Source organism: Ictalurus punctatus, chromosome 16, assembly GCF_001660625.3.
Source record: "Ictalurus punctatus breed USDA103 chromosome 16, Coco_2.0, whole genome shotgun sequence".
Taxonomy (NCBI): domain Eukaryota; kingdom Metazoa; phylum Chordata; class Actinopteri; order Siluriformes; family Ictaluridae; genus Ictalurus; species Ictalurus punctatus.
In genome coordinates, this window is record NC_030431.2 from 26,938,713 (window position 1) to 26,964,859 (window position 26,147).

Genomic DNA, 26,147 nt, shown 5'->3' on the forward strand with positions numbered 1-26,147 from the left:
ACAGAGTCTTTAGCGTTTCTGAAATTACCAAAATGATCACATAATTACATCAGAGGTATGAAATGTATGGCTCACAGGAGACATGGCCTATCTTTAAACTGACCCTGAACTCAAAATCTGTGTTTCAGTGCTTTTTGTACTTGTCCCTTAGTCTTATGGACGCCAGTACAACAGTACACCTAATATATATCCATCCATCCATCTTCTACAGCTTACTCCTTCTTCAGGGTCGCGGGGAACCTGGAGCCTATCCCAGGAAGCATCGGGGAAGGAGTCTTCCCCGGAAGTAGTCTTCTCAGCTACTAGTTCCTTCACAATTTACGGAGTGACATTAAATCAACATGGCCGCCCACGCTGTGGACAGTATAATGTTCCTTTTCTCTACTTTAAAGTGATAGCGGTATAGGCTTTAGATCAGTTCATTTATTTACATAAAACACTGTAGTTTAAACCGTTCAATCAAACACTGTAGGTTAGACCTGTCAATCAAACACTGTAGGTTAGACCTGTCAATCAAGTACTGTCGGTGAACACACCAAAATTCTACAAAAAGTCAAAATTATTACAAAAAGAGTTGTAGAATAAAGATTAGAAAGTGCAGTTGCATATTGAAGAACTGCTATTACATGTATGAATTAGCTTTTTCTTTTCTTTTCTTTTTTAGTTATTGCCATTAAAGTTGGATAAAATCTAGACCATGCTTTTAGAGTAAAAAGAAGGCTAGTTTGCTGAAATTCTTTACATCTTCATTTTTATAGAAAAACAAAAGAAAGTAGATTTGTGTGAAAAGCTGAACACGTATTCCTGTGCAGGACTGTGCTGATACTGGACCAGAGGTAAGACTACAGGTGAGGTGGTGGGTGAGTTTGGTTGACCTGTAAGGCCGGCTTTACGCTACATGATTTTCACCCTGATTTTATTACTGCATTCAAAAATCACACGCTGTAAACACATTCTTTGGTCAAGAGTTGAGATTACTGGTCTTAGAACATAATGTGACGCTCACCAGCGAGCGAATTAGTACCACTGCGACCAAGGACAGTTGATGGCAAAGTGTGTGTCAGTGTGAGAAACCTCTCCTCTCATCGCGTGAGCGCTGCTACAACGCTCGTCTAAAATCCACCAATAGGACAATGTCAGTCTCCTGGGACAGCACGTACAAGTTGTGTTTACGTGAGCCTGTTTTCTACACAAGCTGATTTATGGCTCACGCTGATTGATGACGTGAGCAGAACGTAGTTGTGTTCTTTAATCGCAGGTCTATCTTTAGAGGATCTTCATCACATCATCAGTATAATCTGACATGGAGACACACACTATCACACAAACTGTTATAAAATTCACAACACAGTTTATTGTACAGGATCTCGTACAGTGTGATGAGAATTCATTTTAAAACACTGCTGAAGTCAGACAGTGAAAAACCAGATTAATAAAAGCAGACATGAGAGATTATTACCTGTAAAACTTAATCTCTATAAAGCTGTTTTTTGACATGAAAGTTTATCAGACATTTATCAAATCTTTGCACATTCTGTTAAATTCGATATTTATTTCTTGTCTTGCTGAGTGTCATTTTAATCAGATCTGACTAACTGAAAAGTGAAAAGTGAAGTTACTGACCAGCATCTGTGAAAGTAAACAGAGAGACAAAAGCTTCATTACATCCTGCTCCATGTGTGACATAAACTTCAATTCCAACCATGTGTGGATTATACTGATGTAACCCCTTTAATCCTCAGATTATTGTTCAGTTATTCAATGTAGTGCGTATTATTTAATAACTACAGTGAAACTAATAGAAAATAAATGAACCTAGAAGTTTAAAGGGTTAAATTATAATACTTCTGTAATATAATAATGTACCTTTGCAGGGACCCTTCTGAAATTTAATATCATCAATGGCAGTATCGCTCAGTATCGATGGTCCCCGAGTGGCTTCAAACACAATCTGAAAAAAAAAAATATATATATATATATACATATATATACACACACACACACAACCCCAAATCCAAAAAAGTTGGGACACTGTGTAAAATGTAAATAAAAACAGAATGCAATGATTTGCAAATCTCATAAACATGCATGTTATTGGCCGTAGAACATAGAAAACATATCAAATGTTTAAACTGAGGAAATGCTCCATTTAAAGAAAAAATAAGGTAATTTTGAATTTGATCGTTGCAACACATTTCAAAAAAGTCAGGACGGGGCAACAAAAGGCTGGAAAAGTAAGTGTTACTAAAAAGAAACAGCTGGAGGAACATTTTGCAACTAATTAGGTTAATTACACACAGCGTCCCAACTTTTTTTGGAATTGGTGTTGTATAAATATAAAAAGAACACCTGTAGGCACATTCAGGTGAATTCTGGGTTCTCTTACTTACCTGGTGCTGGTGGTCGTATTGATAGGTCACTGACGCTTTCATCCAGGAGACACTCTCTTCTCCACTCCTCTTCCACAGCACCATGTCTCCGTCCTCCAGCTCAGAGCGCAGCAGAACTCTGAGAGAACCTGTTCCAGAACCATACATGTTGTAGAAGAAGAGCAGGCACTGAGCTGCTCTAGAACCACGGAGGGGGCGGGACAGGAGGCGGGCACTGTGACCTGGCAGCATCAGGGAGGCCTCAATGTACAAATAATGACCTTAAAGATAAGAGAAATAGAGACATGACTGAAACACTAAGGAGTTCTAACAGCACAATGAACGATTACATGGTCCATACACACGGAACAACCGCAATCATGTTTCTTCATCCAGTCAGTGAGAAGGAAAAGGAACAAACCCACTCCAGTGGTGTGGTCTCCTTTAGGTCCAGTGTAGGAGGTCGGTGTCGGTCCTCTGATCAGAACCCAGTCTGCGATGTCACGCTCTTTTTCCTGCATGAATCCACAAAGTCCGTTCTCAAAGTCGCAGTGTGAAGGAACCGACAGAGGAGAACCTGGAACACATCACATGACCTCGTTACTACATTGAGCATGTACCATTTTAGTGAATTTGTACTTTACCTGGTGTAATAAAAATAATACTTGTACATTTTAAAGATTTTTAATTATACTAATTCAAACAATCACACATCAGTGCATTTTATCATTTATTTTGACCAATCAGGCTTGCCCAAGAGCAAGTGGTCTATTTGTCACTAATCATATATTAAAATTACTTTAATGTAAAAAATAAAAAAAGAACCTAAACATTTGTACAAACTCAAACAAGTGAAGTGATATGATCAGGTTTTTTTGGATTTAATACAAATGAAGTAAGCAAAGGTATGACAGCTAGCCCTGTCCCAACCCCACCCCCAAATCCTTATTATTATTATTATGATAATAATAATAATAATAATAATAATAATAATAATAATAATAATAACAATAATAAGAAGAAGAATATTTATTATTATTATTTTTTTTAAATTATTATTATTATTTTTATTATTATATTGTGTGTGTGTGTGTGTGAGTGATTCAGATGGTTGTTGTACCTAGCGGTAGCTCACAGTCCCCGGGACGGAGGCTGATGTCATCGAGAGCAGCAGAACCGCAGTTCCAAAAACTTTTACACGTACTTGTAAACATCACCTTGTAAGAGACAGACAGATAAATATAAATCAATAATAAATAAATCAGATGCACATTTCAGGTGAAAATATACACAATGACCTGCTGTGTGTGTGTGTGTGTGTGTGTGTGTGTGTGTGTGTGTGTGTGTGTGTGTGTAAGTGTAAGTGTAAGTGTAAGTGTAAGTGTGTGTGCATGTGTGGAACTTTTTCTCTGCGAGTCAGTGAAGTTTTCTTTTCCACATCCTGCCTGAGACATGGAAGACACATGAAGTCATGTTTTGCTTCCAGATGTGTGAAGTAAATGATGACAGATGTAAAGTCCCCTCCAAAAATATGGGAACAGCAAGGCCAATCCTTTTGTTTGTGTTTATACACAGAAAACATTTGGGTTTGAGAAGCTGAATGTGAGAAGGTAGATCAGAATTTCAGTTTTCATTTCCTGATATTTACATCTCGATGTGTTAAACAACTTAGATCAAGACACCTTTAGTGGCAGACCACCCAATTTTTAGGTCAGCAAAAGTATAGGAACAGATAAGTCTTAAAGTAAATGAAAATAAATAACACTTAATATTTGGTTGCATATCCCTTACTTTTCCAGGGATTGCATTTTGTGAAGCTTCTCCAGGTTTTTCCTGCAGCTTCTTTCAGTAGTTGTGTGTTTCGGGGGTTTCTCCCTTCAGTCTCCTCTTCAGGAGGTGAGATGATGATCAGTTGGGTGAAGGTCTGGTGATTGACGTGTCCAGTCTAAAACCTTCCACTTTTCCCCCTGATGAAGTCCTGTGTTGAGGTGGAAGTGTGTTTTGGATTGTTGTCTTGCTCGGATGCATTTCTCTGTAAATCTGCAGATAAAATGTTCCTGTGAACTTCTGAATTCATTCTGCTGCACCATCATGAGTTCATCATCAATAAAGATCAGTGAGAATGTTCCAGAAGCAGCCATGCAAGCCCAAGCCATGACACTACCTCCACCATGTTTCACAGAAGAGCTCGTATGTTTTGGATCATGAGCAGATCCTTTCTTTCTCCACACTTTGTTGGCCTTTCCATCACTTTGGTAGAGGTTCATCTCGGTCCCAGAATTTTTGTGGATCATCTCTGTATTTCTCTGCAAATTCCAATCTGGCTTTCTGATTCTTACTGCTGATGAGCGGTTTGTGGTATGGCCTTGATATTTCTGCTCTCAAAGTCTTCTTTGAGTGGTGGATTGTGACCTTCACCCTGCCCTGTGGAAGTTGCTGGTGATGACACTGACTGTTGTTTTAGGAGTTTTTTGTCAATCAGCTGTTGTTGTTTTCCTTGGCTAAGCTGTTCCACGTCTGGTTGCTCAGTACACCAGTGGTTTCTTTCTTTTTCAGGACATTCCAGATTGTTGTATTGACTATGCCCAATGCCTGTGCAATATAGATTTTTCTGATAGATTTTCTCTCTTTTCTCAGCTTCAAAATGGCTTACTTTTCTCCCATAGACAGCTCTCTGATCTTCATGTTGGTTTATCCTTTATAACAAATACAGTCTTCACGCGTGAAACTGACAGCTAAAACCAAGAGTAAACATTCAGCGATATTAATTGTTTAAACAATCCGTCTAACAGGACACACTTGGGCAACAAGAAACACCTGCAGTTATGTTGCAATATTTTTGATCACTTGAAAAAATGGGTGGGTTCATACAAAAGGTGTCATATCCTAAGTTGTTTAACATGTCTAGATGTAAATATGAGGAAATAAAAGCGTCTCATATTCATCTTTTGATCTCAAACCCAAGTGTCTTCAGTGTATAGTGAAAATAATAGAATTTGCCTTGCCATTCCAATACTTTCGGTGGGGACTGTGTGTCAGTCTAACTCATCTGTTTGTAATAATGAAGGTTTGATCTGTGTGAGTTCAAAAACACAAATTTATAAAGGATTACAGAGGAAGAGGAATCAGAAGTCAACATCTCACCCTCGTTTTGTCTCTAATTAACACCACACTGTAACCAAGTAAATAATTTCTTTCTACATAACTACAATTACAAGATTGTTTGCAATATTAGGCGATTGTTAATGTATAACATAAATATGAAGTGTAATAATTATGGAATTTAAATGAAAAACGTTATTTAAGAACACTGAACTAACGCATACTCGTTTTTTACATGATGTCTTTCAGGAGCTTGAGCCCAGCAGGTCACGGACGATAATTAAATTCACATCTTGATTTCCTAGCCGAATTCCTTATGTATGCTTGTTGCCATGGTTACATGGTATCTTTTAATCACACCTTCCAGCCAATCAGAAACAAGTATTTTCTTGGATGTAAAAGTGCATAATCACACACAAGATCAAAACAAAATCAGTCACTTTTGCTAAACAAACTTGAGTGCAAGAAAAAGTTTTTCCTCTCGGTCCCCAGACCTGATGTGAAGAAATGAATCAGCGTTCATCACCTGAGTGTTGTTCTGAGTCTGGATACTGAGCTCCGCCTGAATCCACACATCTCTTGTTCTGTCACTCGAGGTCCAGACTCGGACATGTTTCTGTGTGGTTCTGTTATACAGATACACTGCTAATATGTGCTCAGAGCTACTGAAACCTCTGACCGAGTAGAAGAACTTCAGGCAGTACTTCTGGTTCCCGGGCAGAGCCGGTCCGAACAGTCGGCTGATGGACCCGGACTGCATGATGAAGCGTGAACTCGCCAACAGAAATGAACCTGCGAAAACACAAAACTATTTACTCTAATCTCTGGTGGAAGGAATCGCCATCTTCTTAAACTTCTTTAATTCCATCTAATTAAAGGGTGTAATTCTATAACGATCCCAGTGTGTGAAGAAAATATTAAATCAGATATTTATATTTTCATATTTGTTTCGTCAGCAGTAATATATAACAGTAATATAGATAATAAATAAATAAATATCAGCTGTTCGTTACCAACAAACTATGGCTCTGATATGGCTGATGCATACATAAATTTGCATATGCAAATAACTATTAATTAGATTAGTGGCTCACAGCAACTGTTTTATGTTTAATACAAACCTCTCTGGTATATGAATGTAGTGAAATCTAGACTTTATACATAATATTAATAGTAATTGATTAAATTTAATTTAACCTAACCAGAGAAAACAGCAATTAAACCTCGCATCTGAGGTTAAGAAGGAGATTTTGAGGAAGTCATCTTGTCACTTCTCCTTAAATTATTTTGGGGGGGTCATATCATGATTTTTAAACATTATTAAATGTTAATTATGTTGTTTATTGGGTGCAATAAAATAGGTTAACATGCTTTAATGTTCCAAAAACACATTATTTGTCACATACTGTATATTATTGCAGTACCTCTATTCCCAGGACGCCTGAAATGCTCTGGTTTCTCCAAAGCCCCTCCTTCCAAAAAGCCCAGAGTGCTCTGATTGGCCAGCGATGCGTGGCCAGCGATGCCCGATGCGCTGTTATTGGCCAGAAGCTTTGCATGTATCAGAAATGTAACGCCCCTTTTGTTAGCTTCAGCCTCCAAGGCTTCTAAAGTAATTCTAAGCTCCTAAGCAACATGTCATGGGTTTTACTGTATCAGTTCAAGCCCGAGTCAGATCCAGAAAATTTGGATGATCGAGCGGAACCAAGTTTGCAAACACGACTTGAGCAGAACGTTTCACAGTCCTAAGATTTTATTTTGTAAATCGTTTACCTTTCATCTACGTCACGTTGTTAAGTGCAAAACTATGCTATGTATACAGCTCCTGTGTGTACAATGCTACTCATGTGATATATCTTTGGAAAGCTAAGATTATTGTGATTGGATTGATATAAACCATTTCACCAGCTACAAGGAACATCTCTATCAGACCACCAACATACAAACACACACTTACAAAACTGAGGCAACTTTGCAAACTTTAACTAGCACATTAGCGGAGGTCTACAACTGAGCCACAACAGAGAACTCTGCATGTGAACAGTCAGGAGTAGCCTCGAGTATAACCTGCCTTGTACTCGCGCAGGTTCAAGAAGCTGTCCTCTGAACTGCGCTGTGCACAAGCAAATGTTCGGGTTGTACTGCTCAGGAACAGCGTTATACATAAACATTAACCACTGATTCCTGATTTCATCCATTTTCAGAAGACTAAACAAAGGGGTTTTGCTTTCACACCAAAACACACAGCGTCTCCGTGACATGGCACCAAACAATTCACTGAATCCCCGCCTTCTTTCTTCGCTCCTGCCTTTGGGCGGGATTATGCTTATATTTCAAGTAGTGACCTAGACGTTTGCAGCAGTAATATCTGGACATGGAACAAGGCGTTTGGAGCGGGTCTGGAGTAGTGCCTCTGTTAGATAAAATAAATCCCTTTGGGGGAGACTATGAGCTTTGGGACTTATACAGATCTTATACATGCCAAACACATACATTGCACTCGTACATTACACTCGTACATTACACGCATACATTACACGCATACATTACACTCCCAAACAAAAGGAAAACATTAAAAATCATGATATGACCCCTTTAAACAGAACAGCAGGCAGGTGAAACTTTCAGATTTAACTTTGGACGTTTTTTTTTTAGGAAAATTGCTCTGAATGAGAGAAATATCTAAATGAAACCAAACTTCAGTAAAGAGGTGATTACTAAAAGAATATCTAGTAAAGGGATTATGATGAGTGTGAAGTGTAAATGTACAGTGGGGTGTGTGTGCATGTGTGTGTGTGTGTACGTGTATGTGTGTAAGTGTGTGTGTTCTGTGTGTGTGTGTGTGTGTGTGTGTGTGTGTGTGTGTGTGTGATATGTGTGTATATGTGTGTGTGTGTGTGTGTGTGTACGTGTATGTGTATGTGTATAAGTGTGTGTGTGTGTGTGTGTGTGTGTGTTCCTGCACCTCTCCCGGTCGTGTGGTCTCCCAGGCGGTACACGTTGGGCCGCACTGAGACTCGCTTCCACATTTCACTCTCCATCATGTTCTGTGTGTATAGACAAAAACCCACCTCAAAGTCACAGTCTGCCACCAACGGGTCGAACACAGGCTCTGAAAAAACCCACACGAACAGATTTAGTCAGGCATGTTGAGGATCATCGGAGCTGGGTCGTGGTGTTCAAGATCTACAGCACCTGTTTCTGCAGAGCACGACTCCGGAGAAAACGCAATGTCATCCAGCAGCACACGACCTCCTTTAGGACTATTAAACGACACTTCAAATACTACCTACAGAGGGTACACACATACACATACACACACACACACATACACATAGACACACACACACATACACACACATACACATATACATACCCACACATACATACACACACATACCCACACACACACACACACACACACACACACATACACACGCATACACACACACACATACAGACACATACACACACACACACGCACACATACACACACACACATACACATACATACACATACACACACATACACACACACACACATACACATACACACATACACATATCTGTAATAATATTATCACACTTGTCAAGTTGACTGACGCTCCCTCTATAGGCAGCGTGTTTAGGCAGCATTAGCGTACTTAGATGCAGCAGATATTTTGACTATTTAATGGATGATACACGTGTACTATCATATTTAGTTAGAAGTGATTAACATTAAATAGCCAGTTAGCTACCAAGCTATCGAACAAGATAACATTAAAACACTGTACAGTTTCTGGTCAGTTTTTAGTTTAACACCCCTACTGAACAATAAACAAACATGCTAGTTATGATGACAGTTTTTAGTTAACATAACTAGATAATGTTACGCAGGGAACTCGGGGCATGAGACGGGGGACACCCTGGATGGCATGCCGCCCCATCGCAGGGCACAATCACACACACACTCACACACTACGGACAATTTAGACATAGCAATCAGCCTACAACGCATGTCTTTGGACTGGGGGAGGAAACCGGAGTACCCAGAGGAAACCCCCAAAGACTGGGGAGAACATCAAACTCCACACACACAGAGTGGAGACAGGATTTAAACCCCCAACCCCGGAGGTTTATAACTCTTATAGAGTTTAGTTATCCTTCTGAGCAGTTTTCTAATTAAACATCACTGATCGAACACAAACTCTTTTTGCAGGACATTCAGATTAAAATAACGTATAAATGAGCACAATATTGACAGCTAGATGATAACAATAAGCTCCACCCACTGGCTGTTTGAACCAGTGAATTTCCTCCAAAGTAGAACTGCTGTCAGAACAGTTTTAATGAGCAGAGATTTAAACATTAATTAATGTAATTGTCTGAGTTGTACATACCTGTAGGGGGTAGGGGGCACTCAGAGTCACCTGTACAGGAATCCACACCTGAGTTTTGGCTTCCTGCTCCACCTGGTTGCTCTCACGCAGGTCTGCACTCCACAGCTCCCTGTACTGCCCCACCCGGTCCCTGCTGTACACTGAGAACATGTGACCCTCGGCGTGGTCCTGCTGGTACTGAAAACTCAAACATCCCGACATGGGCACTGAGGTCATGGCCGACAGCAGCGTGGCCACTTCCTTCAGAGTCCTGGAGTGAATGGAATCCACGTACATGTAATGACCTGGGGACGAGAGCGAGTTTCATCAGCTGGGAAAGTTTCAGTAAGAATGTGATGTGACCGGTGAAATATAATATTTGATACGGTATGATAATTTATCATATTTATCATGTACAATATTCAAAACATGAGATATTCTCTCCGTATTTATTTTATTGGCTCAGAAATACATGTATTCTAAAAAGAATGAAATAATGACTGAGTGGAGTTCAGGTGTGTTCAGATGAGTTCAGGTGTGTTCAGGTGTGTTCATGTGAGTTGAGGTGTGTTCAGGTGTGTTCAGATGAGTTGAGGTGAGTTGAGGTGTGTTCATGTGAGTTGAGGTGTGTTCAGGTGAGTTCAGGTGTGTTCAGGTGTGTTCAGGTGTGTTCAGGTGTGTTCAGGTGAGTTCAGGTGTGTTCAGATGAGTTCAGGTGTGTTCAGATGAGTTGAGGTGAGTTGAGGTGAGTTGAGGTGAGTTCAAGTGAGTTCAGGTGAGTTCAGGTGAGTTCAGGTGAGTTGAGGTGTGTTCAGGTGTGTTCAGGTGTGTTCAGATGAGTTCAGGTGTGTTCAGATGAGTTGAGGTGAGTTGAGGTGAGTTCAAGTGAGTTCAGGTGAGTTCAGGTGTGTTCAGGTGAGTTGAGGTGTGTTCAGGTGTGTTCAGGTGTGTTCAGGTGAGTTGAGGTGTGTTCAGGTGAGTTGAGGTGTGTTCAGATGAGTTCAGGTGAGTTGAGGTGAGTTCAGGTGAGTTCAAGTGAGTTCAGGTGTGTTCAGGTGTGTTCATGTGAGTTGAGGTGAGTTCAGGTGTGTTCATGTGAGTTGAGGTGTGTTCAGGTGAGTTGAGGTGTGTTCAGATGAGTTCAGGTGTGTTCAGGTGAGTTGAGGTGTGTTCAGGTGAGTTGAGGTGTGTTCAGATGAGTTCAGGTGAGTTGAGGTGAGTTCAGGTGAGTTCAAGTGAGTTCAGGTGAGTTCAGGTGAGTTCAGGTGAGTTCAGGTGAGTTCAGGTGAGTTCAGGTGAGAACACTGCAGCAGGATGCACACTGTAGGTTACTGAGTTGTGTGTGATCTGGCGTACCTGGTCCGTCACTGAGTGCAGGGTTGTTCGGAGCTCCTCTCCCCACATACCAGTTCACATTTCCACTCCACTGGCTCACATAACCACACAGGTGAGATTCCTCAAAATCACACTCTGGGGACAAACCCAGAAAATGAATGAATGAATGAATGAATGAATAAATAACTAAATAACTAAATAAATAAATGGATGCATTTACAAATCAGGGATCAGGTGCAGAGGCGAGCTTTAATGTTCAATGTGTGTGTGTGTCTGTGTGTGTGAGTGTGTATGTGTGTGTGTGTGTGTGCGCGTGAGTGTGTGTGAGTGAGTGTGTGTGTGAGTGTGTGTGAGTGAGTGTGTGAGAGTGTGTGTGTGTGAGTGAATGTGTGTGTGTGTGTGTGTGTGTGTGTGTGTGTGTGTGTGTGAGTGTGTGTGTGTAGTTTACATCACTGACCGATGCAGTATTTATCCGAAATGTTGACCTCAAAGATGGAAACACTGCTGCCTTCAGCTGAGCCCCGTCCACCCTCGATCACGATCTACAGCGCACACACACACACGCACACATACAAACACACACACACACACACACATTTTCATTAAGAACACAAATACAATATGGAATGTAAAATCTCAGAAATTCTAAGGCTGAACATTTTTAACGCTGATTTATAAAATACACGTTGTGTTGTGATCACATTAACATTATTAAATTACGATAATATAAGTATTTTTATTATGTCCTTTTAGTTCCTCGTCCAAGGAATAATAATGAAATGAATAAAGGAATAATAATGAAATGAACATTAATTTCCCATATTTCAGTGTTAGAAACACTAACATGTCATTTCTTTTCAATAAGACGATACGACATCTGCACGGTTTCCCTGAAGCTCCGTCACGCTGCTGCTCCAGGTGTTCTGGTTTTATTTACACAGGAACAGACCGGTAGCTGGACCATTCGTCTGCTGCCAGGTTTCAGTGGTTTAATCTTTGCGCTATGAATCCGAGTTTAAATGCGAGCGCTGCCAAGCTGGAACTGTTGTGTCCATGAACAAAACCCGTAACGTCATAAATGAAGAAAGTGATGCACATGCGAGATTATTGTTTATTATAAACAGTTACATACTATGTATTTCTTTACAGTTTTGCGAAGGGTTAAGGGTTAATTTAGCTCAGTGTAAGAGCTGAAAAATGCAGCGTGTTAGACAGAAACTCCTAAATGGATCTGTTTAAATGAGGTTTATGCAGCAGCGTGATGACACGGGTATGAGAGAACGACTGAACACATCTTTTTAAACTCAGCCTTAACAAAGAGAAGAAGAAAATCAACAGCAAAGCTGCACAAACAAATATTTTGTTAATATAATGATCCAGATCTGTGATTTCTGATTAGAAGCTGAGGCTGAGAGAAGCAACATACATGACAACTATAATGACATAATAAATAAACAAAAAGTGACATAATAAACGCTAGTTTATGCTTTATTTTTATTTTCCTTTAATCCAATACTGTAGATGATTACCAGCTCAAAGTCTCACATCTCTCACCTTGTACGGCTCAGTGGAATTCTGCAGGTCTATGGTGGAGATGAGCCAGCTATCAGACGGCCCGCTGGCCGACCAGAGCGTGTGGTCAAAACTCTCTCCATCTGAACGAGCGAGAACCTGAAGAGAGCCAGCACCGGTGATCTGATAGATGATTCGAAGACAGCTCCAATCCTGCAGCTCCACATCAGGACCCAACAGAACTGCCTTGTCCCCATCCCCCTGCGAGTTCGCATCCACCGTGATGAAATGCTCTCAAGAGGGCAAAAGAAGAGCATTCAGAGAACAACTGATCCACGGGGAACAACAAATCTAAAGTGAACAGTACATCTACTGGGACGTTCAAGTTCAAGTTCATTTTATTTATAAAGCACATATAAAAACAGCCCGAGACCAAAGTTCTGTATAGTGGACACGATAAAACAATGCTAGAATACGATGAAATAAATAAATAAAGAAAGAAATCATTTATTGAATAAATGAAGAGCTCTTTTACAGAACAGGTAAAAGATGGTAGAACAGGAAGATGGATGGGACAGATCGTAATGAGACGCTGCTCTTATTAACTACTGGATCAGACTGGATCAGACTGGATCAGACTGGATCAGACATTTATCACAGTGTAAATCACACTGCAGTCTTAAACATCATTTTATTCAGTTATTTTGTATATCAGTAAAAATCCGACAAAAACCCAAAGCAGCAGATAAACAAGTCTGATGCCAAGTCTGAAATCTTCAGTGCTAAAATGTTCTTTTGATGTTCTCCAGATGGACGAAGGCACGTTGTGCTTCCGATGGCTATTAAAGACTTTATTGCGTGTTTATTTCTGATGAAGATATGCACACCTAATAATCAAATCATTTACTTTTCCGAGTCATGACACTTATTATCTTATAAAACTGATTAAACTCATGATCTTTTTGGCCGATTTGAGGTTTTTTAGTTTGTAGCCTTTTTCCAGTCCTTGGCGCTCAGTGTTCAGATCATTCCTTACCATTAGGGTTGAGGTTCCAGCTGAGAAAATCTGCATCTGCTGTGTAGTCACACGTCGTCTCCTGAAAACTACACGAGCCTGGTAAGGTCTTTCCTCGGGCCATCGCTGTAACACAATCGGATAATCAGACTAACACAACGGCAGACTTGGACCGACTCACGTTCCCTTCTTTTCTTCCTCATGTCCACAGTTTAGGTTTTGTACTCACTAAGAATGCTGAGGAAGATGTAGAGAATCATCTTCTCCTGAGTGAAGAGCTCCGTTCTCCTCAGTCAGAGCACAGCATGTGTCTACCAGCCTCAGCTTCTGAGGTGAACTGACGTGACTTCTCCTAAACTGAGCTGGTGTTCAGATGGGAGCCGTCTGTCTGCCATACAGAGAGAGTCTGAGAATAAAAGGGAGGAACCACGAGAGAGCTAAAGAGAAAGAGGGAGAGAGAGGAAAGAAGAAAAGAGAGAGGGAGTGTGTGATAAATGGATGGCTCTGGTAATATAAATATAAACCAGTTCCAGATTAAAATCTCTCCAGCTGCATGGTCTGACCTGCTCAGCCTTCTTCCTTTACTTTCAATTCAATTTCAGGTTTTAAACCCTTATTTTCTTTGCAGTGAGGAAGTAGCTTGGGGATAATCTAGAAGAGTGCAATAAGGAATGACATCTGTAGAATTCAGTTCAATTTAATTCAAGTAGTATTTTATAATCACTACATAACTACAGTACGTACGCGTATCTACATCATCAATAATCAGACAGCTTACTTCTTGTTTTCTGTGGTTCTAATTAAATTACTTAGCATCTAGTGTCCAATGTCCCTAATGAACCTGGGCAGCAAAAAGCTGAACCCCTGGATGTCCAGTAGATAGATGAACAATACTAATCTGTGTGGATCATGACAGCATGAGGAAGGGGTGCAGTTCAGCCCTGAATGATGATTTCATACTGAAGAATCTGAAAATTATTAACAGCTTCATTCCAGATGCCTTCACCATGTACACCAACATCCCAGAGCTGAAGCTGTTCTGTACTGAGGAACGGGATAAAATTCCTCCAAGCCGATTTGCAGGACTGATCAACAGTTACTGCAAACGTTTATCTGCAGTTATTACTGAACAAGGAGTTACACCACATACTGAAAGCAAAGGTGCACATACTTTATAATATTTCTGTCTCATGTGTATAATTGGGTTCTTTATCTACTTTTAGGACTTGAGTGAAAATCTGATGATGTTTTAGGTCACATTTATGCAGAAATGTAGAAAATTCTAAAGGGTTCACAAACTTTCAAACACCACTGTACACTGTTCTTCATTTCACTGCTGAACTTCACGTCACAGACGAGACACAGCACAAACACTGCAGTCTTAAGAATATATTATTTTTAATTATGTTACTATTATTTTTTCTGTAAACACATTTATGAGGCAACAGAGATATAAATTATATCATTCATTATTATTATTATTATTATTATTATTATTGAAGTTTGGACTTTAGCCTCCAGCAGTGCATTGTGGGATATTTTACATTGTAGCCTACTTTCAGAAATAATGTGTATAGTACCCATTGCAGTATCTATAGCTAGTGAACAGGGTGTGGTTTGGGACATGATGAAGATGAGAAAGCTGTACTACATTACCCATAATCCTAAAATCACTCAAACGCGCTATTTTGTTACCATGGAAACGCAGTTACGCGGACGCCGTGTGTCCTATAGAGGTCGCTGTTGTGGCTGTATGTGGTGTTATTAACGGTGGTGACTGATTGGTGTGTGCGCGCGTGTGTGTGCGCGCGTGTGTGTGAGCGCTTGTGTGTGCGCGCGCAGGGTGTGTCGGTGTGTCTCGGAGGATGCGGCTGTAATCCGGTGCGGCTCTGCACGCGCACTGCGCCGCTCTCACCGTTAGCGCGCGCGGACACGTTACACGGAGAGAGCTTGACGCGGAGAACATGGACACACAGAACCGAGCGGCGCTTCATCATCCATCCGCTTCCTAACAGGTAAGAGTGTGCGGTCCCGCATCTCTCCGTTTCACTATTTAATCTAGTGTTTAAAACGCAGCGTGACCTTTTACACCGCGCGTGCGTGAGGCAGACCCGCACAGTTTTAATCTGATTATCCAAGAAGAGGTTTAGAGCCTCGGTGCAGGCCATCGGGTTTAAACACAAGCCCAGAGCTGATGTTTCTCTCTCAGTTATACATTACAGATGGACTGAAAGTTCTCACAGTGATTATTAAAATCATATTAGAATGAAGGCTCAGAGCTCAGAGCTGTGGATGGGGAACAGAAATACACCCTTTACACCAGTGTGTGTTTATTATAACTGTCCTAGTGCCAGGAATAATGATGTGCTACTCTGTGAATAAACCTGTAGGAGGATCTTTTTGCACCCTCTCAGAATAAACGGGTACCAAACTGCTTCCATGTCGCTCAGGTGGAACCATCCTATAATACTTCTTGTACCTATAATAGGCCTGTGTGTCTTATTTAGAAAGGTATAAATGCAGAAGCCTGAACACAAAATGAACTCTTTGGTGTTTATCTGTGATGTAGGTGGTGATCTTTCTTTTTTTGTGTGTGGCTAAAACAGAAACCTCAATACAGCTACATCTCCGAGCATCAGCGATCAGTTACTGAGAGGACTAATCTGTTAAACACACCCTTTCCTAAAAAATAATCACGGTCTGATTGTGTACCTTAAATCATTTAAAGGTCACTAGAGAAGTGTACCACCCCAATTACAAGGAAAGTTAAAGTTTAGTACCCTTTCATCTGAGAGTGTATAATTTCCATATATATATATATATATATATAAGAAATGCCCTACTATAGTACACCTGTTTTAATCTGTAACACAATGTGCATTTGATTTATTTTATTTATAATCATCATGTTTGTTGATTTAGGTGAATTAAACAAATATTTGACTGTATTTATATTTATTTAAGAGTAGGTAAGTAATAAATATTTGCTGAGCTCTACAGTAATAACTGAATGAGAATTCACCGCGTTCCAGCTGATCGCATGTTTGTGTAATTTCACTTCACATCCTGACTTGCTGTAAAATGTGTTTTGGTTGATGGATTAATGAGCACATCTACACATTAATCCCAAATCCCAATGTTTTGATGGTGTTTTAGATTAGGTTTTTTTTTTTTTTTTTATAGGAGTGTATACACTTCTAAATATTTCATATCTTTATTTTAGACCAATTTCTACAAGAACACTGATGCAACATCTGCATGTATGATGTACGGAAAAAGCATTCTCTTAGAATTGGGTTCTTCAAAGGCTCCTTGGATGGTTAATGTTTTTTGCAACATAAAGAGGTTTTACATTTTCTAAACCTTTTCTAAATGCACTGTTGTAGGGTTCTATGTACAAGCTTCTGCCAGTGGATCAAACTAAAGAAGGTCTAGATGTAACCTGTAGAGATCCAGGTGAGGTGATTGTGATTGTGAGGATAAAAAGGTACAGCAGGTCACTGAGGTCGTGGTGAGGTGATTCCTCCTGCACAGGCGACAGATGGACAAACTGAGACTCGGCTGTACGACACGGGGGTGTGATGTCTGCAGCCTACATACACAGGCCATCTGGGACTGACTCTCTCTCGCTCTCTCTCACACTCACACACTCACACACACTATCCATCCCTTTGTCTCTTTCATGTTGTGGATATCTCTATGGAGGTATGAATCACAGAAGGTTTTAGCTGGTGGGTAGGTCTTGGCTTTCTTTTCACACATCTCCAGGGTCCTGGGTTCAATCCAGAGCTCGGGTTACTGTCAACATAGAGTTTTGCATGTTCTTCCTGTGTTTTTCTCTGGTCTCCTCTGACTGTCCAAACACATGCATGTAGGAGGAATGGCTATGATAAATTGACGCTATGTGTGAGTGAGTGTGTGTAAATGTTGTGTGCATGGTGCACTTCGATAGACTGGCATCCCATTGAGGGTGAATTCTCCTTCCCTGCACCCATTGTTCCCGGGATAGACTCCAGATCCACTGCCACCCTGACCTGGATAAAGCATCTACTGAAAGCGAGAGCTGTCAGGTTTTAACTTTGCTCCCAACAAAACATATTGGGATCACAGGCCACACTGTATAGTATTTTGTTGTTGCGTAACAGTTTTCGTGATTTATCATATGTAACCGTCTTTACCTCCAGTGGTCAGCTTCCAGCATGCTGCTGCTGAGAGAGTAATTCGTTTAGCGAGGGTCTTTGGAGGCTGTTGACCTTGTCCTCTGTTCCACCATCTGCCAGCTGTTCAGGGTCTGGATGAAATCTCAGATTATCCATCTCATTCCACTGGGATTGAGGCCTTATCCCTAAAGTAGGCTGTGCAGTGCATTTCATTTATAAAAAAAAAAAAAAAAAAGCTTGATGGCTCTTGATAGTCTTGCGTGTGGGACTAGCTTCATCCAACACTCACACTCATTTCATTTTATTTACGTTCTTATCTTTCATCCCACCAAATCAGGTTGTGCAAAACCATCATGTCCACTTAATAGCAACAGCCATGAGTCACAGGGAGGATCCAGAGGAGGCAGAGGCCAAAGCCCCACCTACTCAGCGCATCCGGCAGCTTGTAGAAGGAGGCCGTCCCAGGTGGAGGCCATGCCAGCTGAACAGCCAAGACGAACAGGGAAATGCCCATCATAATCATCATCATCATCATCATCACTACCATCGACAATCACACCAACAGCAGCCTGGCACTAACCGAGCTCCACCACGACGCAGCCGAAGACATGCCCCCTGCCACACCCAGAGGGGGTCGAGTGAGAGTGGAGATGCAGAGCCACAGCCTGGTCAGCAGCCTCGTCCAAATGGGTCGAGGTATCGACGGAGTGGTGATGCAGGGCATCAGCACAGACATCGACACCAACCCAGACAGATTCATGCAGTGCCACAGCCCCTCGATGTTCCTGAGATCAATCCAGCGATTGACACTTTGTCACCCGAGGAGTCTTCCCAGGAACTGCTGACTCCATCTTCACAGGAGGATCTGACTCCTTCTCAGGAGGAACCAACCCCCTCTCCACAGGAGGTACCACTTGTAGAGGAGCAAGACGGAAGTAGCCCAGGTCTACATTGCTCCTCCAGTACTGAGAGCAGCCTTCACGCACACTCTGAGCAGACTGAGGATCAGCACAGAGAGATGGAGCAGACAGAGGAGTGCAAGGGTGAAACCGATGAATGGGAGGTGGAAGGATGTCCAGAAAAGAGAGAGGAGAGAGAGTCTCACAAAGAGGCTGAACAGGAAGAACAGATTCATGTGGAGAAGGATTCCATGGCAAAAGTGGGTACTTCAAAAGGTAGTAAGAAGACCAGTAGGAGGTCTGGGCCTATCAGAGTGGATGTTCCACCTTTTGCAGAATTTCCACGTCAGCCACTACCAAACCCTAATTTCCAGTCCCAGCCTTTCATAGAACCTCTTAGAGGTTACCCCATGGAGCCCAAATCAGGTCCTATTCATCTAACCTCCGCCAGCTACACTGCCATAAGCACAGACGTGAGGCCTGAATGCCGATCTGGTGCTCAGTCCTATGAAGAAACATTTTCACACTCCAGTTCAGAAGCCTGTTCTACTTCATTTCCACCAGTCTCTGAGTCCTGTCCAAAGTTCTACCCAGTGACGCCAACAGAATCGGACAGAGAACTGTACCACTCACCACAAACAGGATGGTACCAGGAACACTTTGACGACCAGCAGAGCTTTGAGAAAAACCAGGACATGTCCACCAGTGAGGCTAATCCACAGACCAGTCTACATGAGGAGCAGAGACCACGGGGTTCTGTCGGTTCCAGATTGCACCACTATAACGAACAGTCAGGAGATGAAGCGAGCAGTCCTGATCGAGGCAGAAGTAAGGCTTGGAGACCCAGCATTGAAAAGGAATGTTCAGAGATCAGAAAGGAGCAGTGTGAGGTTTGTCCTCGAGAGGAGAAGCCAGAACATGACTCTGTAGAAGACCGATCACATGCTATGCAAGAATCTGCAAACATTTCTGGAGATGTGATCTCTCTGGCAATAAGAGACATAAAGGAGGCAATCGAGGAAGTGAAGACTAAGACGGTGCGTTCACCGTACACACCTGACAAACCCAAAGAGCCAGTGTGGGTGATGAGGAGAGATGTCAGCCCGGTGGAGGAGTGCCGGCCACAGCTTTATTCACCTCCATCTCCTCCACAGCTTCCTTCTCCTCAGAACACGGTGAGTGTCTGACTACACGACAGTCTTCATCTGAGGTTATTATTATTATTATTATTATTATTATTATTATTATTCAGTATTCTTTCATGGTTCTATGCTGTTCTGTGTCAGACATGTTCCCAGGTTCTAGCTTCAGATCCCATAGTTCCTCTGGGAGCAGAATCTTCCAGAACTCATGAGCAGCAGGAAGCAGACGTCAGTCCTAGTTTACCAACAGCTGATGAGGTCAGTGGCTAAGTTTTTAATTGCCTCTTCCACTTTGTAACCGTATTTCCATCGGTGTGCTGACGTCTTGTTTTTTTATATTCAGCTTAAAAGAAACTTGGCTGCTTTCCCTACATACGTTGATGGTAAGTTCCAGTTCCTTTTAGTTAAAAAACTTTTTTATCTGCTTATAGTTACATGTAATGTTAGGGAATCAAGTTGTTTCCTGTTCTCTGAAAATGAATCAATACCTTCTGACTAATCAGAATTCAACAGTGCTGTCATGTAAATAATATTCATCATCACCTGTGGCTGGTTTTGCTGTAATTTAAATCAGGTTAATGGTCAGATGTTTTTCACTAATTGTTCTGTAATATTTTTTTGGCAGTTCCAGGACCGTGTGATCCAGAGGATTTAATCGATGGTATCATATTTGCAGCCAGTTTTTTGGGTTCCACACAGCTTCTGTCAGAGAGAACGCCGAGTAAGAGCTCCCGCATGCAGCAGGCTCAGGAGGCCATGACCCGCGTCCGGGTGAGAATTAGGGCCAGGGGGCGGAGCTAGATCTGACCAGTAATGATTATTATTGACTTGGCCTTGATCGCTAATGTGACTTTTACACATATTGGCATGTTAGTAGCCAGTTTTCTTGCTGATGTTTAAACATTATTTCTGAATTTAGAATTTGAATTGTGGGTTAATTATCTGATGTTATTCAGCTGACCTTTTTTTCTGAACACAACAAACCGATATGAGTGACATGTAGGTGACGCTCAGAGACAGCGCTGACGCTCCAAGCTGCTTGTGTCACTGCCATTAGAAAACAACTTGCTGATAACATTTCTCACCATTAGCCTGTCATACTGATGGGGATTCTTCACCATGACGACACACTGCCCTGTTCCCCTTCAGCTAAACCATCCCTTAATATCACACTTTCCATCACCATCGCTGCACACACACACACACACACACACACAATGTCCTGAGTGTCTTTGCTTTGCATTCATCTGCTTCTTGAGACTCACGTTGAACAGGAGCTCACAGACAGAGACAGAACGACCGAGAGAGACAGCGAAAGAGAGACAATGAGAGAGACTGAGACAGTGAGAGATACAGTGAGACACAGACAGAGAGACTGAGACAGAGAGAGAGACAGAGGGTATGTTGTGATAATCAGTTGTTTCTGTTGTTTTCGGGCTCCAAGTGATTCTCGTCTCGTTTTGTGTATGAACTTTGGATAAATGGATGATTACACGCGACTGGATGATGGAGAAACATTAAACCCAGTTCAGTGTGAGCGAGTGTGTGAGCGAGTGTGTGAGCGAGTGTGTGAGCGAGTGTGTGAGCGAGTGTGTGAGCGAGTGTGTGAGCGAGTGTGTGAGCGAGTGTGTGAGCGAGTGTGTGAGCGAGTGTGTGAGCGAGTGTGTGAGCGAGTGTGTGTGTGAGTGAGTGAGCGAGTGAGTGAGCGAGTGAGTGAGCGAGTGAGTGAGCGAGTGTGTGAGCGAGTGTGTGAGCGAGTGAGTGAGCGAGTGTGTGAGCGAGTGTGTGAGCGAGTGTGTGAGCGAGTGTGTGAGCGAGTGTGTGAGCGAGTGTAGAAGAGGAGGGTCATGTTCTATAATGAAAATGTGATTATTTTCTTTCTCCTGGTGACAGGGTGCAGGAGGTGAAGTTCTCTCTAGCACTGAGGTGGATCTGTTCGTGTCAACTCAGAGGATTAAAGTTCTCAACGCTGACACACAGGTGAACAAAACACTCTGTCTGTCTGTATAGCTGTCTGTCTGTCTCTTTCTCCCTCACTCTCTTTTTTCTTTTTCTCTTTCTGTGTCTTATCTATCTACCTTTCTCTCTTTTTCTTTCTCTCTCTCTCATTACTTATACACTCGGACAGTACAGTTCCACGTTTTGTCACTGCTTTGTGTTGTCTCTCTGCTCATCACTGGTCTCCTTCCTGAATCCCTCTCTTCATCTCCTTCCTGAATCCCTCTCTTCATCTCCTTCCTGAATCCCTCTCTTCATCTCCTTCCTGAATCCCTCTCTTCATCTCCTTCCTGAATCCCTCTCTTCATCTCCTTCCTGAATCCCTCTCTTCATCTCCTTCCTGAATCCCTCTCTTCATCTCCTTCCTGAATCCCTCTCTTCATTGGCTAAACAAAACACAGCAGCTCGTGAGACAGATAAAGGCTGTATGTGGTCACATCCACTTAGAAAAATGGGTCCCTCAAGCGTTCTCTGCAAGGGTTCAGGGTTCTAGCTTCCTGCATGGGTTGTACGTGTAACCTTTTCTGCCTGTAAGAATTCCCATAGTGGGACAAAGAGAAGAACGCTTCAGGTGCTGGATGGAACCTGTTTGTACGTATGGGTTACATAAGTATTCATGCCCTTCAACTGTTCCACATTTTGTAGTATTAGAACACTGAAGCATGGTGCTGCTAGCATCACATTGAGCTTTACACATGGCCTCTTGGTTGGCCTGTAGGTATGTTCTCCAACACACTCGGGGTTCTTCCAGGAGCAGGTATAGTTATACTGAGATCATGTGACCTTGTAATTGAGGTCAAAATTCATTCAACTACTTGTCTGATGCTAAATAGTTGCAAATAATACACACGCACACAAATTTAGGATTTTTTGATGATTTGAATTGACTGTGTTTAAACGATACTTGGCAGGAGACAATGATGGACCATCCACTGAGGACCATCTCTTACATCGCAGACATCGGGAACATGGTGGTCCTGATGGCGCGCAGGAAGATGATTCGTTCCCGCAGTACTCAGGAGCAGCTGGACACGGCCGACGCTCAGCACTCGAACCCAGCGCAGGACGAACGGCAGCAGTACAGAATGATCTGCCATGTGTTCGAGTCAGAGGACGTGAGCTCATTTCCTCAGTTACTCGCCAGCCTCAGTTCCTTCTGTGTGGACATTTATCTTAACCACAAGAGCCAGAAATAAAACCTGATGTGAAGCTCCTCAGGTCTCACTGCTGATATGATTCACTACAGACAGAATGAAACACTATCTCCAGAGTCTAAATGGCTGCTTTCAGATTAGTGCACTGTCATGGTTATGAAAAGAGGTTCAAGATCATATTTAAAAATGAATCATTATGATGATACCAGATATTTGTAGTTTTTCTGAATTCGAAACAAAAATAAATTTGGAGCTCCTGGGACACTTGAGGTTTACACTTCTTCTATTCATACTTGCCAGTGTAATTGCTTCTTGAATCCTCTTCCTCTTTCTTTCTCTCTTCTCTTTTCCTTCACAGGCTCAGTTGATCGCTCAGTCCATCGGTCAGTCCTTCAGCGTGGCGTATCAGGAGTTCTTGCGGGCGAACGGTATCGATCCAGAAGACCTGAGTCAGAGAGAGTACAGCGACCTCCTCAACACTCAGGACATGTACAACGACGACCTCATCCACTTCTCCAAGTCTGAGAACTGCAGAGACGTGAGTGGAACACACAACGTTTCCAGTTATTTCATTTAGCAGGAGCTTTAATCCAAAGTCACTTGGAGAAAGTCAGAGTTAAAGGTCTTATAGTTACAGCTTGGGATTTAAACTCACACCCTTCTGCTCAGTAGCCCAAAGCCTTACTACTAGAGCTGTATGCAGTATATACGCAGGACCTCGCTGCGCTTTAAACAGCGTGTTGATTATTCACTGTAGAACTTTGTTAACCGCTGTGACATGGTGCTCTTCTGTGACAAAAACAGACCGTTTTAATATTATTTGTAAAGCTAAATCAGGTTTTTATTGATTATATAAATAAAACACTCCTTATGCTACAGAAAACTTTCTGAATAAGACCTTCTGATTGGCTAAACTAAATCTACTCCTTAAAAATAAATAATAGACTGATCTTTATACGGATCATCAGAGTGAGCAGTTACACGTTTACCAGGTGAAAAGACTCCATACCTTTTTATTCTACACATTTATACAGAATGATCTACATTAACAAACGGGAGCACACTAGTTTCCCTGATCTCTGTAATCTCCCGGGTCAGAGCTGAAGATCAGTCAGCATGGGGTTTGATCAGATCTGCTCAGTAACTCAGGTGTGTGTGTGTGTGTGTGTGTGTGTGTGTGTGTGTGAGACGTGTAACAGGTGTATATAGAGAAGCAGAAGGGTGAAATCCTGGGCGTGGTCATTGTGGAATCTGGCTGGGGCTCCATCGTACCCACAGTCATCATCGCCAGTCTGATGCACGCCGGACCCGCGGCGAAATCTGGCCGTCTCAACATTGGAGATCAGATCATGACGGTGAATGGGACGAGTCTGGTGGGTCTGCCGCTGTCCACCTGCCAGAGCATCATCAAGGTGAGCAGCTTCACCTCGTCCTCAAACCTCACTGAGGGTTGAACCTCGACTCGGTTTCTCGGCAACAAGACGAGCTGCGTTTTTTTACTGGAACACTAACACACACAGCCGCGTCAGTATGTGGTGTGAAAGCAGTGTTTATACACTGGATTTTTGGTGCATTATGGGTAAGAATACGGTGTACTACCCTGGGAATATAATTGAGCCACTGTGAATTCACTCTACAACAATGACTGCACCCTAAATAGTGCACTATTATATTATAATGATCTATTATTACTATAATCTGTTATTATAGTGATGTGATCATTCTAATAAACTGATATAATAATGTTCCATGGACGATTTCATAAACAGCATCACTGCATTTTTACACACGAGGCCAATCAGGTTATCATGAATGAATGTGTGAAAAAGTTTGTGCACCTCGTCCTCAGGGCCTGAAGTCTCAGTCCAGGATTAAGATGAACATTGTCAGATGTCCTCCAGTCACCATGGTCCTCATCCGCAGACCAGACCTCCGGTACCAACTCGGCTTCAGCGTACAGAATGGCATTGTGGGTAACTCTGGAACAAAACCTAATAACTTTGGGGCTTGTGGTGGTGTTTTTTTATGTTCTAATTCCTATTAAAGATCTGATGGCTTCTGCTTTATTAAGGGACTGTGTGTAAATATGATCGTCTGGATTTATTTACAGGGGTGAAAAAAAAGAAGTAAAAATTTGGGTTTTGTTTTATAATTTTACTGAATTAAAAGTGGAAAGAGTTAAAATTATACTCGAGTGAAAGGTCAAATTTTTCCACTAAGTAAACAGTTTATAGTTAAATAAGAAGTAATGAAATTTTATGTAGTAATGAAGCAGGATTAGTGAAGTGTTTATTTGAACTCCTCTAGTCTGATCTCAATGTTTATTACACGTGTATTACATTCTCCTGATGGCAGATCTGCAGTCTGATGAGGGGGGGTATTGCAGAAAGGGGTGGAGTCAGAGTGGGCCACCGCATCATCGAGATTAACGGGCAGAGTGTGGTGGCCACGCCCCATGAGAAGATCGTCCATATTCTTTCTAGTGCAGTTGGAGAGGTACAGTAACACAATCACTTTACCGTCTAATTCTATCTTCATATCACAGTGCATGCAGCTAAAATGTTCACATATTGTTATGGATTCGGCATCCTGTCAGTGGCTGTTCCTTCTGCATCTCAGATCCACATGAAGACCATGCCTGCTGCCATGTACCGCCTGCTGACGGCTCAGGAACAGCCCGTCTACATCTGAGCCACCGCTAACATCGCTAAGCTTCACCCTCACACACTAACATTTCACACGATTATCAGATTGTTTACAAATTTATTGCACCGGATTTAAAAACCTTTCCTGTCAAAATATTTGAATCTGCCTTAATTATGTGTGTAATTTTGGAGAGACGCTACATCATCCATACATGCTAAACATCTGGCTAACAGTGAACAGGTAGCGTTAGCTCGGTTACTAGGATTTAAACTATATTACAGCCCAAAGTGTGTGATAATCATGTCAGAACTGAGGAGTTGCTGGTTCTTAGGACTTTTTGTTTAAAAATAATTTTACTTTTATCCTTCAAAACAAAAAGTTGCATTTTTGTTTATTGGAGATTAACTTTTTATTAGCTGTTTTCTCAAAAACGTTTTCAGTTGCTAAGCTACAC

General features: G+C 41.9%; 2 protein-coding genes across 2 annotated transcripts; one reads left to right on the plus strand and one right to left on the minus strand.

The window, feature by feature from the left end:
* Positions 1-1,331: 1,331 nt before the first annotated feature.
* Positions 1,332-14,111, minus strand: mamdc2b (MAM domain containing 2b). Its single transcript, XM_017489381.2, has 14 exons — positions 13,924-14,111; positions 13,716-13,820; positions 12,722-12,972; positions 11,625-11,709; positions 11,189-11,302; positions 9,854-10,137; positions 8,667-8,760; positions 8,437-8,583; positions 5,998-6,263; positions 3,490-3,586; positions 2,791-2,946; positions 2,391-2,650; positions 1,867-1,951; positions 1,332-1,629 (listed from the first exon to the last, which is right to left on the minus strand). Exons 1-14 carry the CDS (start codon positions 13,952-13,954, stop codon positions 1,616-1,618), a joined length of 1,989 nt encoding a protein of 662 aa, XP_017344870.1. The 5' UTR covers positions 13,955-14,111; the 3' UTR covers positions 1,332-1,615.
* Positions 14,112-15,482: 1,371 nt separating this feature from the next.
* Positions 15,483-25,995, plus strand: apba1b (amyloid beta (A4) precursor protein-binding, family A, member 1b). Its single transcript, XM_017488928.3, has 12 exons — positions 15,483-15,709; positions 18,192-19,928; positions 20,040-20,153; positions 20,239-20,278; positions 20,521-20,666; positions 21,789-21,875; positions 22,805-23,008; positions 23,406-23,585; positions 24,247-24,459; positions 24,897-25,016; positions 25,403-25,543; positions 25,667-25,995. The coding sequence occupies exons 2-12, from the start codon at positions 18,231-18,233 to the stop codon at positions 25,736-25,738; spliced, it is 3,015 nt and encodes a 1,004-aa protein (XP_017344417.1). The 5' UTR covers positions 15,483-15,709; positions 18,192-18,230; the 3' UTR covers positions 25,739-25,995.
* Positions 25,996-26,147: the final 152 nt, after the last annotated feature.